This window comes from Rhineura floridana, chromosome 7 (assembly GCF_030035675.1).
Source record: "Rhineura floridana isolate rRhiFlo1 chromosome 7, rRhiFlo1.hap2, whole genome shotgun sequence".
Classification (NCBI taxonomy): Eukaryota; Metazoa; Chordata; class Lepidosauria; order Squamata; family Rhineuridae; genus Rhineura; species Rhineura floridana.
The window spans coordinates 82,375,862-82,394,764 of NC_084486.1; the positions used below are offsets into that span (position 1 = coordinate 82,375,862).

Consider the following 18,903-nt stretch of genomic DNA (forward strand, 5'->3'; position numbering starts at 1 on the left):
AGTCATGCATGAAGAAGCCCTAATTTATTTCAATAGCTACAGATATACCTCTTCACTTGTTGTAATGCAAAGATGTATCACTGAACACTAAAGTCAGGATCATTCAGACCATGGTATTTCCAGTCTCTATGTATGGATGTGAAAGTTGGACAGTGAAAAAAGCGAATAAGAGAAAAATCAACTCATTTGAAATGTGGTGTTGGAGGAGAGCTTTGCGCATACCATGGACTGTGAAAAAGACCAATTATTGGGTGTTAGAACAAATTAAACCAGAACTATAATTAGAAGCTAAAATGATGAAACTGAGGCTATAATATTTTGGACGCATAGTGAGAAGACATGATTCACTAGAAAAGACAATAATGCTGGGAAAAACAGAAGGGAGTAGAAAAGGAGGAAGGCCAAACAAGAGATGGATTGATTCCATAAAGGAAGCCACAGACCTGAACTTACAAGATCTGAACAGGGTGGTTCATAACAGATGCTCCTGGAAGTCGCTAATTCATAGGGTCACCATAAGTCGTAGTCGACTTGAAGGCACATAACAACAACAACAGAAGTAATAAATCAATTTAATTCTATATCTTGTTTGAAATGCTGACTTTTCTTCATTGTAGCAATGACTAGTGAGGTTGTTGACTTAACTTCAGCCTATGATGTGGAGAAGAATTCAACTGAAGTGGTTGTACTCCTTTGTCCGCCAGAGATCAAAAGGGCAAGAGTAGAGATATTTAATCTTCCTTCAAAGATTATTCTCGGTAAATATAAACTCTTGTGTGAAGTTCTGTTTTTGTTATGCCTTGCATTAGATATTTGTTTCCCCCCCAAAAAATCACATATACTAATAGCAAACCCATTCCCCCACTATGGATCCCTTTCTTGCCAAAATGGACCATCCACACAAAGGGGCATGGCTAACTGACTAGAATCCTGCATAGAAGCACTCCACACTGCAACATTTTGTTTCAGGTACTACTTGTCTGTCTCAAATTTATAGATGATTTCTGTAGGGTAATCATAGACAGTGAAGTATATTTAGCACAGTAGAACCAGGAAAGAAAAGCAAGGAAATGGAGAAAGCTTTTGCTTCTCCATATTGTCACCTCTCAACAGTCAACACTGATGCATTTATAGACAAAAAGGGGAAGGACTAACATACTTCTTCTCCTTGTTTTTTCCCCTTGCTGGTCTAAAGCTGTTTATTTGCAGATAGGTAAATGATGTAACATGTAGAAGACACATAGAATATTTGAATGGACTGGAGGACATGCATGTTTTTGGATAATCAAAACTTCTGATAGGCAAGAGTATTTTTACATATTATCTCATTTATAGGAACACCTATGAGGGTGCACAGTAAATGCAGATAATCTAGAGAGTCAGACTGGAGCTACACATTTGGTGAAGAGCCTGATTTAGGAAACCTGTCATGTGTTTTTCACACAATTAATTATACAGCCACAAGACTGACTGAGGGGAACATGTTACCAAATTCTTCCAAGCTATACAGGAAGTGGATTGGTCTGTGAAAGGCCAAGCCAAACTGTGTTTGCATTTTGACAAATTTGTAGGGCAGTACAATATCTCAGAGAGGAGCTCAGGTCTCATGCTCCCCATGTGCATTCGCTATAGCTGCCCAATTTCCTTGCTTTTAAAAAATTGATAGAAATATCAGTTGCCTACAGGTACATTCTTAAACTGCAAGGAGGTTTTGCCTATTAGTGAATATTTTCAGAGAGAGAAAACTACTGATTGGAAGTAACATCTTTTCACCCTTCCACTATAAATCCTTTTCAATTTGCAGATAATGATGAGTGTGTTACTGAAAGAGGGCTGTTGAAAGAAAATGTCATTCAGACACGTGGGTATGAACTGGAGTACCCTCTGACTTCTGTGGTCAAGCGGAAAGACAGTATAGTGCTTGGCTATGCTAGCCAGGCACCTTTCATCTGTAAATATCATCTTACCTCAAAGGTATGATCCTGTTGCACAAAAAATCAATTGACTAAGGGTCAACCTAGACAAAATGTGAAATGTGTTAATTGCATTTCCGTCTCTTTAAGCTTTTCCTACAATGCACAGCCTTGGAGCCCACAGATCTGGTTCATAGCTGAAGGGAGGTGCTTTAACCCTTTCCCCCACCCATTCCTGATTAACTCCCCTGCCCACCCAAATCTGATGTTTTATCCCAGGAAAATAGCTATGTATATCTCTATGTTTTCTTTCTCTCAAGGTAAAACAAAAACAACTGGGATAGAGTGAGGGGGGTGATATTTATGGGAAAATGACACAGAAGGAAACCATTAATCCCCCTTTTCTTCTTGGTAGTCCCAATCTGAATTGGGCTTGGTAGTAAGTGTCTGTGATTTTTAAAAAAAAGTTTAAAGGCACTGAAATGTGATAATTTGGGTCTAGATTGGATTTCTAGACCTTGGTGCACAGTGATGACATCCAGAGCTTCGGAAGCTCATTTTTAAAAGGAACTAGTTCTGGTTCAGGTTTAGTGTGTCTAAAAAAGGAACTAATTCCAGTTCACGTTGGGCCCTTTTCAAAAGGAACTAATTCAGTTCACGTTCACTTCAAATTCATCCCAATGATCCATGGCAAACAAAAAACAAACACAAAAAAACCACCAGCAATCAGAATGTTGCAAGCTGCTCTGATGAAGTATAAAATATACTTAAGAAGACCAAAAAAACATCAAAACACACACACATAGTGGAATGTGAATTGTTTCACATTCTTAAGCTTAAAGGCCAAAAGCATCTAAAGAGAAGATACACATGTAAGATAATGAACTTGAAGATGAACTAGCATTTGTTCAAAGTTCTGTCCCCAAATGCAGTGAAGACTTGTGGCTGTGAGTTATTTGAACCAATATGGTGACCTTTGTTAAACCAAACTAGTTCATTCCAAGCACTGATGACATCAGTGGCACATCAGCCTGGCTATCCCAGTCCCTGATTTGGCATTCACATTGTAAACAGGGGATTTCCTGCCACCCTTCTAACTCTGCTTTACAGTAGGTGGTGAAACTGGGGTGGGAGGAGCTCTGTTTGCAAGTTGAAGGCTGCAATGAGGACTGCTGTGTAGGCACTGAGCATTCAGGGAACCTGATACTCGTGAGAACTTCATAGGGCAAGTGCACTTCTGGGCAGCAGCTACTGCTTCTGCATTACATTTAGTAATGAACTGTATAAAACACAGAAGCGACATGGTCTCTGCCCAATAGGGTGAACTGTAGAAGAGGCAGTAAAACCTGAAAAGAGGAACAGCACTCACAAGATAAAGCTGGGGTAAATGGAAAAGTTAAGAAAAAGCTGAGATTGTGGTGATCTAGGAAACATTTTTGCAGAAGTGGCGATTTGAAGAGAAATTTGAAAGAGGGGATGGAAGATCTTCATAGATTTCAAAGGAGAAGCTGTTCCATTCATAAGGGGCAGCACAGAAAATGGGTATGTGAGTAGGGAACCAAGGGAGCTACAAGCAGCAGTCCCCATAAAGTTTAATATAGCCAGTCTGGATTTTTAATGTCCAATCCTCTACTGTTTTGTTTTCATTATTTGACATGAGCAACCTTGAATGCTATCACAATCAGAATCTCATCTGCTATGTGATATTTCCTGTTTGGTTCACAGATAACCTGGAAAGACCAGCCAATCATTTTGTCAGAGAAAAAGACAGCAAGCAAACAGTGTGGACAGGCTTTCCTGCGTTTGTCACCTCATGGCAAGTGGTTAGCTTCAGCTGCAGAGAGTGGCCTATTGTTTATCCATGATGCTTCAAATATGGTAATTTGTTACAGTGTAGCTCGTTTTAAACCTGTACTTGTCAGAAGTATTTCATAGGGATTTAAGCTAACTGTTTGCACATGAAGTAATGTTCACAAATTGGACTTTGTTGTATTATTGTGAGGGTCACCTCTATATTTTATTTATTTATTTATTTATTGCATTTATACCCCGTCTTCCTTTCTTCATAGAAACCCAAAGTGGCATACATGCGGTTCCCAGGCAGTCTTCCATCCAGGCACTAACCAGACCCAGACCTGCTTAGCTTCAGCAAGGTGGTGGCCTCATGTGCTTTCAGCCTGGGACCAATAGCTGGTTCTTGGCAGAGTGCTAACTGAAGAAATTTTCTACGTTGTATCTCACAAGCCTCACTTAGAAATAAACTGTCAGTCTTTCCCACTAATTCAATGATCCATTTACAAACAAAGCAATCTTTATAACAGGACAACGTGTTTACATTTAAATGTTACCACTTCTTCATATTCATACTATTTGGGTAAAACTTAATTTAGCTTAATGCAGTATCGGGCCTCTCTCATGGGGTCCAAGGCTGGTTTATGGTCTGGTTCCGGTACAGGCAGACCAGAATCCAAAAGGCCAGAGTCAGATGACATTCTCTCTCTCTCTCTCTCTCTCTCTCTCTCTCTCTCACTCTCTCTCACTCCAAGGAGGTTCTGAGTCATGAGCACTGCCATTCATATCACGGACGAGGAATCAGATCTTTGGCATTCTCACTGGATGGCCAAAATATTCTTGTAAATGGCTTGCAGGACGGAGCACTTGTTTGCCTGAAATGGAAGTATGTATGAGCGAAAGAATACCTGTACACAGCATACAACAGACAGACTCCACGATTCTATGATTATATGATATATGACTTCCAGCAATTCTATTACACTATTATTTTACTATTCAACACAGCAATTTAAATATTTTAATGTAGCTGTATTCTCTGACTGTGTTACAGGATCATTATCTAACCCAGCCTTTCCCAACCAGTGTGCCTCCAGATGTTGTTGAACCACAACTCCCATCAGCCTCAGCCAGCATTGCCAATGGTCAGGAAAGATGGGAATTGTGGTCCAACAACATCTGGAGTCACACTGGTTGGGAAACGCTGATCTAATCCCAAACAACTAGTTTTACATCAGCTAAAGATGGACAGCTAAGGGTCCCTCCAGCTTTTTATTATTACTATTGCAGGTGTATTCTGCAACATGTCACTGATGCAATAACAATGCATTAGTGGTAGATTTGTACTGGACTATCCTCATATCACTCAATTTCATTAGTTTTTCTGTGATGCTTCCCCAGTGGTATTGCATTATTGTCATCTGGACGGGCACTCTTGCGCTACAGCACAACAAAAGCAGGACAAAAAATAAACTGTAAATCAGTATTGAAAGTGGGGTCGCATATAACCAACCACCCCAATACCATCATGAGCTCAAATAATCAGGAATGCACAATAAAAAGCATGTCTGGAGGGGCCGTAATTTAATTGAGTAGGGATACAATTCTGAGTCAATCATTTCTGTGTAAACATGAATAGGATTTGGTTTAAAAATCTTTTGATCAGCCTACTAATAATGCTAGTACAACCATACCAATTTCCTCCTCTCTTAGCTTTTCTTTTTTTTCTAGGAGGTTGGGAGAGCGCAAATTGAAGGATGCCACTGACTATGCAACTTACCTTCTTAACAACATGCTTGAAAACTATATTTTCTGTGAAAACTTATTTCTAAAGACCATGTCAGAATGGACGATGACATCAAATCCCACTTATAAGTTGTCCTTTGAGAGTATTTCTTCTCAGGTCTTACACTTTTAAAATATATTAAAATGTACAAAAAATACATTGTGTAGAGGAGAGTTGGGAAATAGAACTAGATCAGTAATTTTTGTGTGAAGGAAATTCCCATTTGATCTTGGAATTTTTCTTTAGTTCCCCCACCCCCCATTTCTGGGCTGCAACTTATGAAACAGGATGTCATACTGGAAACATCAATGCAATGTATGATGCTCATGAGTGGTGGTTGTGGATGAGATACTGTGCACATGGATCTGTTGTCTGAGGATGGATGGGAAAAATTACTGATGAATGCTCTGGATAAGATGATGTGCTTGAGGTTCTTGTGTGAAACTGTCATACTGAGCTGAGTAGGAATACACAACAGAATTGATGATACTATATATGCCGAAAGGTCATGCTTCAGAGTGAGTTGGTGACTGTCTGGCTGGTTGGGTACCTGTGTGCCTATTCAGGTGTCAGTATGGAATTACAGACCAATATTTTAGGGAATCAGGTATATCTGTATTCTATGCATCACTAGTTTTCAAGCCAATCACATGCTTATTGTTCAGCTTATCAGAGTCAGAACATACTCATGAAAACTAGTAAAGACTGGAAGCTCACTGGATGACCCAGACCTATATCACTGAGTCATTTTGAAGGCAATCTTGGTCATCTCCCTTGCCGTGGGGACAGATTAGTCATGCTCTATTGAGCGAGATGAGTCTGAAGCTTCCTCCCAACACTGGAGCTACAAGTTAAAGAATGATCCCTTTACCCAGCCCCAAATAGAAGTGGAATCCTGTAATATGTTTTAGATCTGCACTTCCTGGGTACAAGCTGAAAGCAAAACAAACCTCTGGCTCTGAACTAAAGGGGATGATGGAGGTGCAGAGGTTTGTCTCTGAGCCTGCCAGGCAGTTGGAACTTTAACTGTGTGGGAGGTGGCAGGGGGGAGGGGAGAAAGTCCCTGCATGCTTCCCCCAACTTCCACCAGCTCTGAGCTATAGGTTGCAGACCTCATTATGCATTTGAAAAGTGCCTCATGCTGTCTAAGAAAAGATTCCCCCACCCTTGAGGCAGGGACATGCCATAGTGATGATACATTTGTGGTTCTCCACCAAGGCCACCCAAAACCTGTTGACTCCTAGGGGTAACCCCTGTGTGTGCCATCCCGAATTCCTTGAAGGGATGGTGAAATATAAATGAGGTACAGGCTATGGATCATCATCCAGTCCCACTTTGTGATGTCTTCCATAGCATTAATCGTCTATAGCTGTGGTGTTGCTTTAGTAAATGTAATGCTTAGTGTAAACCAAAATCCCTTTAGAAGCAAGGGAATATAGTGGGTGGCAAGGGTTTATCAGGCTGGGCAGGCCCCAGACCAGAATGAAAGTGTACTTAATTTTCTGATTTAAAAACTGTGTAAAGCTTATGTACACAACCATTTGTGTACAGTAATAATAGCAATCATGGTATTGTACTACTAGTATTCGTTAATTCTTGTTAGGAGTATATGCATGATAAACGGTGGCACAGAGTGGTAAGCGGCGGTAACGCAGCCGAAGCTCTGCTCACAGCCGGAGTTCGATTCCAACGGAAGGAGGAAGTCGAATCTCCGGTAAAAGGGGTCAAGGTCCACTCAGCGTTCCTTCCATCCGTGGTCGGTAAAATGAGTACCTGGCATATGCTGGGGGGTAAACAAGGCCGGGGAAGGGACTGGCAATCCCACCCCATACATACGGTCTGCCTAGTAAACGTCACAAGACGTCACCCTAAGTGTCGGAAACGACTCGCACTACAAGTGCGGGGACACCTTTACCTTTTTTAATTTTTTCATCTATTCAGATTTATTTAAATTTACACTGCCCCATACCATAAGAAAAATGGAAAAAGCAAATGTTAAATACCATTAAAATGGAAATTGAATTTATAAAATGGAAATTGAATTTATAAAATGGAAATTAAAAAATACTAAAAATATTTAGGTGTCAGAGAACTGTGAAACGAAGACAAGTTGATACCAGGTCCTGTCTTACTTTTATTTATTGTTTAATATAATGTTGCAGAAGGGATCTATTATTGATACAACAGAACAAGATGAATACTTTCTTCTGACTCAAGCAAAATCTGATGAGACAACATGGCTAGACCAGAAAGCGGAGAAGGTACTTTCCAGTACTGTAATAAAATCACAATGGCAACTGGAATGTTTTCCCCCCTGTCACACTGTTTTTAAAGCCAGCCCAGTTTCAACAACTTGTGAAAGCCAAACAGCTTGGGCTGTGGTCTGTACCAATGCTCCTCTTTTCATTTCTGTTTGATTTCTCTTTGAACAAGTTTAAACATAGAACTTCCAGTCAAAAATAAAAAAGCATGGGTTGCTGGATTGAGAAGAGCAACAAGCTTGAGTGTTCCCTCCTTTCCAGTCTCCTTGCATTTTGCGTGCCCAATTCCTTAGTTTGTTTTTTGCTATGATGTCTGAACCAGCAAAATCATGGTTTATCATGGTTTGAAGGCCTGTTCTGTAGGGAACTCTCAAGCCACAGTTTCCCAGTTTGGATATTGCAGTAAACCAGGAAGTCTGCTCTTAAAGTGCAGCAAGTGAGAGGATGAAGATTTGGGCTGCAGTGTCACCAATATGCGGATGACACTCAGCTCTATCTCTCGTTTAAATCTTCACCAGAGTTGGCTGTGGAGACCGTGTCCAAGTGCCTGGAGTCCGTGAGTGGATGGATGGGAAGGAATAGGCTGAAACTGAACCCCGACAAGACCGAGGTACTACTCGTGGGGGACAAGAGAAGGCTGGGATTTGTTGACCTGAAGTTCAATGGGGTGAGTCTACCCCTGAAGGACCAGGTCCACAGCCTCAGGGTTGTACTTGATTCCAAGCTGTCCATGGAGGCTCAGATTTCGGCTGTGAGCCGGGCAGCTTGGTATCAACTACACCTTATACGTAGGCTGCAACCCTACCTTCCTGTTCATCAGCTCCCACTGGTGGTACATGCCCTGGTCACCTCTCGATTAGATTACTGTAATGCGCTGTACGTGGGGTTACCCTTGAAAACGGTCCGGAAATTACAACGTATACAACATGCGGCGGCTCGGCTACTTACAAACAGTCATCGCTGGGACCACATCACGCCAGTGCTGTTCGATCTACACTGGCTTCCAGTTGTTTTCCGGGCCCAATTCAAGGTGTTGGTACTAACCTATAAATCCCTATACGGTCTCGGCCCAGTTTATCTAAAGGAGCGCCTACAACGCCACCAATTATGCTGCCTGACAAGATCGGCCACTCAAGGCCTTCTCTCAATCCCGCCAACCAAAGCAGCTAGATTGGCGGGAACTAGAGAGAGGGCCTTCTCAGTGGCGGCCCCCACCCTCTGGAACTCCCTCCCACAAGATCTTCGGCACGTCTCTTCCCTGAATATGTTCTGCAAGGCCTTAAAGACCTGGCTTTTCCAACAGGCTTTCGGGACTTCTGGGGAGGTTTAATGTCCTTATGATTTAAATACTGCCTACCATATATTGTTTGTTAGCATAATTTATACTGTTACACTGTATTTTTGTATTCTATTTTGTTGCAATTTATTGTATGTACATCGCCTAGAGTGGCCACTGGCCAGATAGGCGACACATAAATTAAATTTTATTATTATTTATTATTATGAAGGAGAGGGTTCTCAAGTTCATCATTAATTCCCAATCCAACAACAAAACAGGATTTGTTGGACTGGGAATGTGCTGTCTGAACCTGATCTTTGTCTCAAAACATTCATTTGCGGCACCCTGGAAGTTTGCAGTCTATACTAGAGATAGCAGAGGATTGCATGTGAGTGGGACACTCATTGACAAGCTGATCTGCTGGTTGGTCACCCAGTCACCATCGCTGCCTGTCATCATTTCTGTTCCAGTCAAGATGTTTGACTGAAACGACAGGCAGTAAGGTTTTCACATTATAATCCCCATTAGAGTTTACCTGTGCTTTATTTTGCACATCTAGGATTGTATTGTTAATTACCTAGCAGCTCACTCAAGACAAGACACAGCTTCTGTTCCTGGCCCTTAGTATAAAAAGATGTACAGTCCTGGGGGAAACAGAGGATATATCTTTTAGAAAGAGGGGATAGAAGCAGTGACAGTGGTGTTGTATTGTACATTTTATGTAAGCCACCTTGAGGATCCTTCTGGATTGAATGATGGGATAGAAATCAAATTAATAAAAAAGAAGAAAAACCCTGTATTTTTCACTCTATTATTTTTCTCTCTGGTTCTCTGTTACATTCCAGGCTATCAAGGACGAAACTAACAAGTTTACTGAAAAGAGAAAAGAAGTAAAAAATGGAATTAAACTGCTCCGCAAAAAGGTGTGTGTGTTGACAAACTGCCAGAGGCACTTTTAGGACACTGCCCTTTAGCTTCTCCATAGTGATACTATGATTATGCTGGCCATTTCATTGTAGCTTTTAGGCGTAGCTTTAAATCCATTGTTCTCGCAAGGCCTTTAAGCTGCAGCCACAGCTGTATTATTCCATGAGAGGACACCAAATGACTGAGAGCTATTGTGAATGGGCAGAATTGATCACATGGATATTTCTCATACAGTCAGTTCAACACCCTAATAGGCTCCTGCACAGCTGCAGCTGCGTGTGAAGGGCATTTCAGAGCAGACCTGCACCTAGTGTGTCACTTAGAGATATATTTCAATGTCTGCATCTTTATTCTACTTTGCCCTGCATACAAAAAGCAGGCCAGCCCTTGCACATCTGGCAACAGTTACACATCCATATGCTGAGGTTGATTCTACCTGGGGACAGGACACTTGAGGACCAAGTCAGATGCTTATTTCAACTATCTTGCAGCCTGCTGTTTTCTGCTTTTAAGTTGTTGCTCTTTTGGGGCACTTCTCCCCCTTCTTTAATATAATGTATTATTTCATTAGTTTCTGTTGTTTTAATAACAGAAAACTGCATTCAGTGGGGATCACTCGTGACTGAGTACGTTTGTCTTCCAAGATAAGGTCTTTAACGGTAGGTCCGTAAGTGATTGCAGAGGCCAATCCTAGATCCACACAGTGGGTCATAGTTTTCCAGATGGAAGACAGTCACGATGAGGATTTGCTTGACGTGCCTTCCACTTAGCTCATTTGACCCTTTCACCCTGTACTCGTGCTTCTTCAAAGTCCATAGCACCTTTGATAATAGCCAACCTCCAATTGGGACGCTCATGGGCCAAAACTTCCCAGTTCTTGATGCTCATGTTACATTTTTTTAGATTATCTTTAAAAACATCTTTCAACATCTTTTGCTATCCAGTGATATTCTGTTTTCCATCCTTAAGTTGCGGGTAAAGTAGCTGCTTTGGAAGACGGTAATCAGGCATTCGAACAACATGGCCAGTGCAGCAAAGTTGATGTTGAAGGATCATTGTTGCAACACTGGTGGACTTTGCTTCTTCCAAAATGCTAACATTAGTCCATCTATCTTCCCAAGTAATTGGGAATTTTCCGGAGGCAGCATTGGTGGAATCTTTCAAGAAGTTGGGAGTGGCGTTTATAAATGGTTCATGTTTCACAGGCGTACAGTAAGGTCGATAGTACAGTAAATAAGCATTTTGGTCTCCCTGTGAATGTCCCAATACTCAAATACTCTATACTTCATTTGGGAGAATGTGGCACTCCCAGAGCTCAGATGATGTTGAATTTCAGCATTGAGGTCAGCTTTTACAGAGAGATGGCTGCCAAGATAGAAAAAGTAATTAACATTCTCCAATGTTGCACCATTAAGCTGGATTGATGGTCCTACAGAAGGACTAGTTCGCACCTGTTGATGAAGCACTTTGGTTTTTTTAAAATAATAAGTGAGAGCCCAAGCTTTCCATGTGCTTCTGCAAAGACATTTAGGATAGTTTGAAGATCTTCCTCTGAATGTGCGGAGACTACATTCACTAATAGGCAAAAAAAGTGCGGTTTAAGAATGTACCTATAGCCCACAGATATTTCTATCAAACTTTAAAAAGCAGGGAAATTGGGCAGCTATAGTGAATGCACCAGGGGAGCAGGAGACCTGACCTCCTCTCTGAGATGTTGGACTGCCCTACAAATTGGTCAAAATGCAAACACCATTTGGGTTGGTCTTTCACAGTCCAATCCAGTTCCTGTGTAGCTTGGGAGAATTTGGTAACATGTACCTCTGAGCATATGGTGAGTGGTGGCAGTACCTGCCATCTCCAAAGACGGAGAATTATATTTTTGTATGTTTGTTGGTGTTCTTACTTTGTTTCTTTCCTGTGTTGTTAATGTTTCTACAGAGAATCTAAACTAGAAAATCTTATTTCCCTCATTATTCATCCTAGAAATATGTGTCAAATTTATTTTTATTAATTTGAAAGCCTTTTTATTGGTCAATGTCATATGATGGTGAAGATAGCATTTTGTGTTTCAAACTGGAGGTTATGTTCTATTTCTGTTTTGGGTGCATTAACAGTTGAATCTGAAACTGCAGTTTGATGTAAAATCAGACTGATTACAATATGTTGCTACTTCTGCAATGACTATGTTGGAAAAAAGAGGATGCATGTTTTCAGCCTGCTATGTTTAAACCACTTCATTTAAGGCAAGGTGGGCACGGTCAATTAAAAACATAGAGTACACCTAGAATTTTGCTAGAATATATTTCACCTCCCACTGTTTTATCTTGTGCAACCTGAGACACTCCTGATGTCCACTGGAGACTATTCTACAGAATAGTCAATGCCATTATTCCACAATTATTTTTGGAGTTTTTTTAGTGTAAATTTTGCAAAGTGTTGCTGTACACATACTCACAGAAACAAAAGAAAATGATTTCCTATAGGAAACTTCACTAAAATTGCAAAGTAAATCAGACATATTTAGTGACCATCTGAACTATATCAACTGCCTTAATAATGTTGCTTCGTCCCTGCTAAAACAAGATCAGCACAGCACATGTCTTGTTTCTATTATTTGGGCTGATTGCAGGTGTTGCCACCACTCACCATATGCTCAGAGGCACATGTTACCAAATTTTTCCAAGCTACATAGGAAGTGGATTGGACTGTGGAAGACCAACCCAAATGGTGTTTGCATTTTGACCAATTTGTAGGTCAGTACAATATCTGAGAGAGGAGGTCAGGTCTCCTGCTCCCCTGGTGCATTCACTATAGCTGCCCAATTTCCCTGCTTTTTAAAGTTTGATAGAAATATCTGTGGGCTATAGGTATGTTCTTATACCGCAAGATTTTTTGCCTATTAGTGAATAATAACTAGGACCAATGCACAGAATCTCTACTTGATGGAACCATTCCACATGGCTGCCATTTGGGAGCACCACATCATGTAACTGTTTTGCCCTGAGTTATTAGAGATAAGATCATTACAGTGGTTCACTGTTTAAAACAGTGATTCTCAGAAGGGACGGTAATGCCTACCAAAGAGGTAATAGGTAGATGGCCAAGCTGTAAGCAGGACCAGAGCTAAATACCGTATATTGGAGTCAGTCAACGCAGTATTATAAATCCTTGGGATCTTATTTATAGAGGCTGTAAGTCACATCGATCCCAATTAATCAAAAATATGATCCACATATTTCCTTCTTAAAACATTTGGGAACCATTATGTAAATATGATGAACATATTAATTATTGAGCTAAGAGTGCATCTGCACCAGTGTAAATCTACGCAGCAGGATCTGCAGCATCTAATAATGCTTATCTGGTGTGTGCCTTATGGGCTGCAGTTGCAGAATTTGTGTGATTGTTATTGTGGCTGCTTTTCCAATGCTTACATGGGGAGGAGCAGTGTTTGTATCATTTCAGACAGACCTCCTATAGTTTCATAATTAGATTGATATTTGTTATTAATACATGGAGATGCAGTTTCCCCAAATACTCAGAGGCACAAAATGGACACACTCCAAGGCTCTGTTTCACTGCAGTGGTGTCATGCATGTCTACTCTATGTTTGGAGATGCATGTCTCATCGTCACTTTTTAGATATGCATTCTTGCCTCCCTCACTAATATTTTATAATTTTTAAAAATAGATTCAGGAAATGATGTATGAAAATGCCATGGTACCTAAAAATGAGAAATTGGAACAACAGGAGTTCAATCTGGACATAGAAGAACAAGAGAGACAGCAAGTGCATAGTGAAACAGAAGTGGAAAGGGTAAGGGAAACTTGTGGGGAGAGAATTAAACTTGATTGCTGCAGAACAGAAGAAAACACTGGGCAGAGGATAAAGACCTAGCACAAAGGAAAACTACATGCTGGCAGAAACGTTTTATTACCAAAGGTAATGGACAAAGTGTAAAGTATGAGTGTTAGGAAAATGTCTTTCTGCTATCAGTACTGTGAGTTTAAGTATTTCTTTTTTTAAAAGCACAAAAACATCAAAAAACACAGTTTTGGTGAAAGCATATTACTTTATAGGTACAGGTTTTCAGAACATTAGGCTTATTTACACTTTAAAATTAAAGTTTATAAAATTTATAACAACAGGTGACCAAGGCCATTGTGGCATCTGCTTCAAAAAATATCCAGAATCTGAAATGAAAACATCCAAATTCTGCTTCTCACAACTATATATATTTAAGGGAAACTGGGAATATTGACATAAATTACAGGTTCCTAATTGAATATCATTTACAGAAGGAAGTGGAGTGGTGGTGATGGCAGGGAGATGCAGGAGCTATAAATAAAAGTCAGGTTGTAGCCTTGGGGTTAGGGGAACAAGACCAAGCACTGAGGAAAGAGAAATGGTGAAATGGTTCTGAAGCTGGTGTTACTTTAGTGTTCTTTGCCTCCTATAGCAACAACCTAAACCTTAAAAGGCTCAGACTACAGGTGCATTTCAGTCTCACAGTTAGCAACAGTTGTTGGATTCTCATGTGACACTCCAGGGTTGTTGTATACCATCAGCATTCAGAGCTTGTTTCACAGTTCTGAGAAAACAATCCTTTTTAACATAGACAGGAAATCAAAAATGTTTCAGTCATACTCCTTGTTGGGAATTTTGTCTGTGAAGCTATGAACTCCATAACCTGCACATTACTTATAATCACTTATTCTGGGGTAACAGAGATTCACTCCTTGAGGGTACAAACAAATCAGAAGTTATAATGGATTCAGCAGTTGTTTTCCTAGTCGTGCATACGTGCCCTCCTACAGATATCAGCACTCTGTGCAGCCAGGAATACTACAACCGGTGCAAATTCAGTTGCAACTTTTCTAACTATAGAATCTGCACATGTCTAGAAGAAAAAAATTCCACTGTAAACCATGTTTGTAAGACATTTGCTTCATTCTTCATTCACACACTAAATGCCAATGAGATTAAAGAACAGAGTGATTTAGATAATATAGTCCATTTAATTCTCAAACTGATTTGTATATCAGGTAATCACTTTATGTGTCTTGGGAGGATTCTGTCCTAAAAATTGGTCTAAAAATATTTTAAATCAATCAATCATTTCTTTATGTATTTACTATTAGATTTAAATTCCACCCTTCCTCCCAGTAGGAGCCCAGGGTGGAAATTACCCAAAGTTCCATTCTTAAGAAATGATGTAAGATGTCTGGGGTGCTTTCTACAGCTTAGAAGAGTTTAGATGGGTAACCTTTTCAGATTAGCACATTCTAATACCTGCACAGGTTTACATGAAAACCAGTGGGATTTATATCCCTCTCTTTTGTTTTCTCTGTTATAAAAAAGGTAAGGAAGGATATAGAGATGGAAAATCTAGCCAATTGCTATTTACGTGAGCTCATCAAACAAGAATGCTGGGATAACATGGCTATTAAAGGGCGTTCAGTTAAGGTAACTTTTGACTTTTTTTTTAAACTTTGTCCTGTTCTAAAGTAATTAACAGAGCAATCCTTTACATGTCTACTCAAAGTAAGTTCCATTATTATCAGTGGTGCTTATTCCCATGCTGAATGTGTATACAGGATAGTGTCCCATAAGCCAGAGGCTATCGTGGACAAAATTCAATAAAATGTGAACAATAAAATTTTTACTCAAGACTTTGCAGCTACTTGATGGCTTTATGCAACCTACATGACTAGGTAAACACACGGCTAGTGCATTCCATCAAAATATGATTTTATTTGGAGATTGTCGCAATTTTATTTTTTCTTAAAATGACCCTGACTTGTGCTGCTTGCATGTCTTGTACCTCCTCTCCGCAACCCATTCCTCAGTCTTGATAGGGTATTAATGTACGCATATATCTCCTCCTCCTGATTTTATTTAATGTTTAATGTTTTCTGCATTTGTAGTGAGCTATTTCTCTTATATACTAATAAAAATATTTTTTGGGGGGGGGAATAATTTTTTTTAAAGTATCTATAAAAGTGAGAAAAATGTTGATTTGATTTTCCTAAGCTGCTCCAATAACAAAACAACTACACAGATAAATTGAGAGCACTTGAAAAATAATTTTTGAGAATGATGTGTTTGACTTACTGGCTGCATTTACACATCATACTAAACCATAATTTAATGGGACATAAACAGAAATGAGCTGCAGCAGGCTCCAGGGCTTGTACATTCCTCACCTTCTTTGCGCACAGAGACAGTTAGTTTCAAACAAACTTCAAACCAGGGTTCCTGAATCTGACTTGTTTAAACTAACCAGAGTTAAGATTAACCTTCGGTCCAGGTCCAAACGACGTGGCAAGCTATGATTAATCAGAAGTGAATGCTTCCAGACTCCTCCCATCCATGCAGAAAGAGGAAGCCTGTTATGGCTTGTTCTTGCTCATTCACATTGCTCTGTGGTCTAGCATAATGTGCAAACACAGCCATAATATTAGTTGCACTATTATATTCGCTTAGAAGTTCACCTATTTTTGTCCAAGCCAGAGACAGATTTTTAAGGATCTAGAGAACTGTGGGTATGAAAAAGCTCTAGAGCCTTGGTAAAACAGGAGCTATACAATCCCTTAGCTTGTCTGGCCTATGAGAAATCCACCAATCCAACAGCTTGTAGCTTTTGCAACTTATTTGTGCATGTGCTTTTCAGTCACTTCCTAACTTCTGTTTTATTTACCTTTAAAGCTTATGGTGAGGCTAAATAATTTTCTTCAATAAGTCTCACTGTTTATGCAAATTAGATCATTTATTATTATTATTTATTAAATTTATAACCGGCCCCTTCTCCCAAAAGAGCTCAGGGCGGCAGACAAAAACACTTCTTAAAAACAAAACATCTTTAAAAACATCTTAAAATACGTTTTTACTAGTTTTACATTTGAAACTATAAAAGAACTTCAGAAGGAAATGAATCATAATGTAACCGAGCTAGGCAAATTTTATATTTTGAATATTGTAATTAAAAAGTTTTGAAACATCACTAGTGCTCTGTGGAAGAGCAGGGGGCAGGGGGGGTAACTATTTTCTTGAACACTTACACTGTAATCCCAGCACTACTTACCTGGGAGTGAATTCAATAAGACTTGCTTCTGAGTAAACATAGTCAGGTTGTGCTGTTATATTTGTTCAGTAGTAAAGCACATGATTTGCATGCAGAAGGTCCCAGATTAAATCCCTGGTATCTTCAGATAGGGCTGGGAATATCCCCTGTCTGAAACCCTTGAGAGCTGCTGCCAGTCAGTGTAGACAATACTGGACTAGATGGATCATTGGTCTGACTCGGTATGACAGCTTCCCATGTACATATGTAAGGTTTCTCCATATTAGCAGACTACGACTTTGAAATCTTATTTTTGTTATAATTCAACAGGACCTGAATTTCAGGTTGTTGTAAATTTTTGAAACAATAGATAAGAGTTTGCACATTTTAATGAGAACATGCCCAGCTCAAGCCCTGTTGAAATACATGAAAACAACACAGTGCTGTAGCTTATTAAAGCTTACCAAGGGGGTATGACCAAGTGGATCCAGGGTGTGATTAACACATCTTTGCAGGAGGGAGTGGTCCCTGCTGCCCTGAAAGAGGCAGTGATCTGACCGCTCCTGAAAAAGCCCACTCTGGACCCATTGGTTTGTGACAACTACCACCCAGTTGCAAATACCCCTTTTTTAGGGAAAGTGATCAAGATGATTGTGGCGCAGCAATTGCAAGTACTCTTGGATGAAACAGATTATCTTGACCCATTCCAATCTGGGTTCAGGCCTGGTTATGGGACTGAATCAGCCTTGGTTGCCCGGATGGATGACCTTTGTCAGGAGAAGGTGAGGGGGAGTGTGACACTTATCTTACCTGATCTCCCAGTGGCTTTTATACTGTTGACTGTGGCATCCTTCTGAGCCGACTTGGTGAGGTATTAGAGGGACTATTTTACAGTGGTTCTGATCCTACCTCCAGGATTGTTTTCAAATAATAGCATTAGGTGATTGTCTTTTGGCCCCCTGGCAATTGTACTGTGAGGTGCAGTAGGATACCATCTTGTCCCCAATGCTGTTTAATAACTATATGAAGCCCTTGGAGTAGTCATCAGGAGATTTGGGGTGAGGTGTCAGGAGTATGCTGATGAAACCCAGCTATCTTTCTCTGTAACATCTGAATCGGGAGAGGCCATACAAGCCCTGGACCACTGCCTGGACTTGGTGGTGGGCTGGATGAGGGCCAGTAAACTGAATCCTAGTAAGACGGAGGCGCTGTGGGTTGGTGGTTCCCAAGTTTGGATAATTAGTCAGTTGCCTACTTGGGATGGGGTCATACTCCCTCTGAAAGAACAGGTTCATAGTCTGGGGGTGCTCCTGGATCCATCTTTGTAGCTAGAGGCCCAGGTGACCTCAGTGGCTAGGAGTGCCTTTTACCAGCTTCAGCTGGTAAGACAGCTGCAGCCGTTTCTGGACCACGATAGCCTGACCACTGTTGGCCATGCACTAGTAACCTCCAGGATGGATGACTGTAATGTGCTGTATGTGGAGCTGTCCTTGAGATTGGTCTAGAAGCTGCAGCTGGTGCAAAATGCGGTGATGTAACGGCTCACTGGGGCAGGGTATCACCAACATGTCACCCTGCTGCTGAAAGAATTGCACTGGCTATCCATTAGCTACCGGGCCAAGTTCAAGGTTTTGGTTTTGGTGTACAAAGCCCTATACAGTTTGGGAACAGGATACCTGAAAGATTGTCGTACCCCTTATATACCCAGTCAGTCACTACACTCTGCAGGTGAAGGCCTCCTGCAGATACCATCTTATCAGGAGGTCTGTTCTACACAACACTTTCCTCTTTCAAGAAGCTTTTTAAGTAGAGGCCTTATCCCAGTCTGCGTCTGTGTTGGAATTGCTTTTTAAGATGTTTTAAAGATGTTTTCTTTCAACAT

At 40.5% G+C, this 18,903-nt stretch overlaps 1 protein-coding gene across 1 annotated transcript in view; it reads left to right on the top strand.

Annotated features, from left to right (window-relative positions):
* Positions 1-18,903, top strand: part of CFAP43 (cilia and flagella associated protein 43) — a 79,836-nt gene that overhangs the window by 28,943 nt on the left and 31,990 nt on the right. The window contains exons 14-22 of the mRNA XM_061636074.1: positions 618-758; positions 1,805-1,974; positions 3,639-3,791; positions 4,460-4,590; positions 5,436-5,607; positions 7,653-7,751; positions 9,876-9,953; positions 13,649-13,774; positions 15,320-15,424. Of these exons, the coding sequence (XP_061492058.1) occupies positions 618-758; positions 1,805-1,974; positions 3,639-3,791; positions 4,460-4,590; positions 5,436-5,607; positions 7,653-7,751; positions 9,876-9,953; positions 13,649-13,774; positions 15,320-15,424 (1,175 nt within the window). The remainder of the gene's footprint in view (positions 1-617; positions 759-1,804; positions 1,975-3,638; positions 3,792-4,459; positions 4,591-5,435; positions 5,608-7,652; positions 7,752-9,875; positions 9,954-13,648; positions 13,775-15,319; positions 15,425-18,903) is intronic.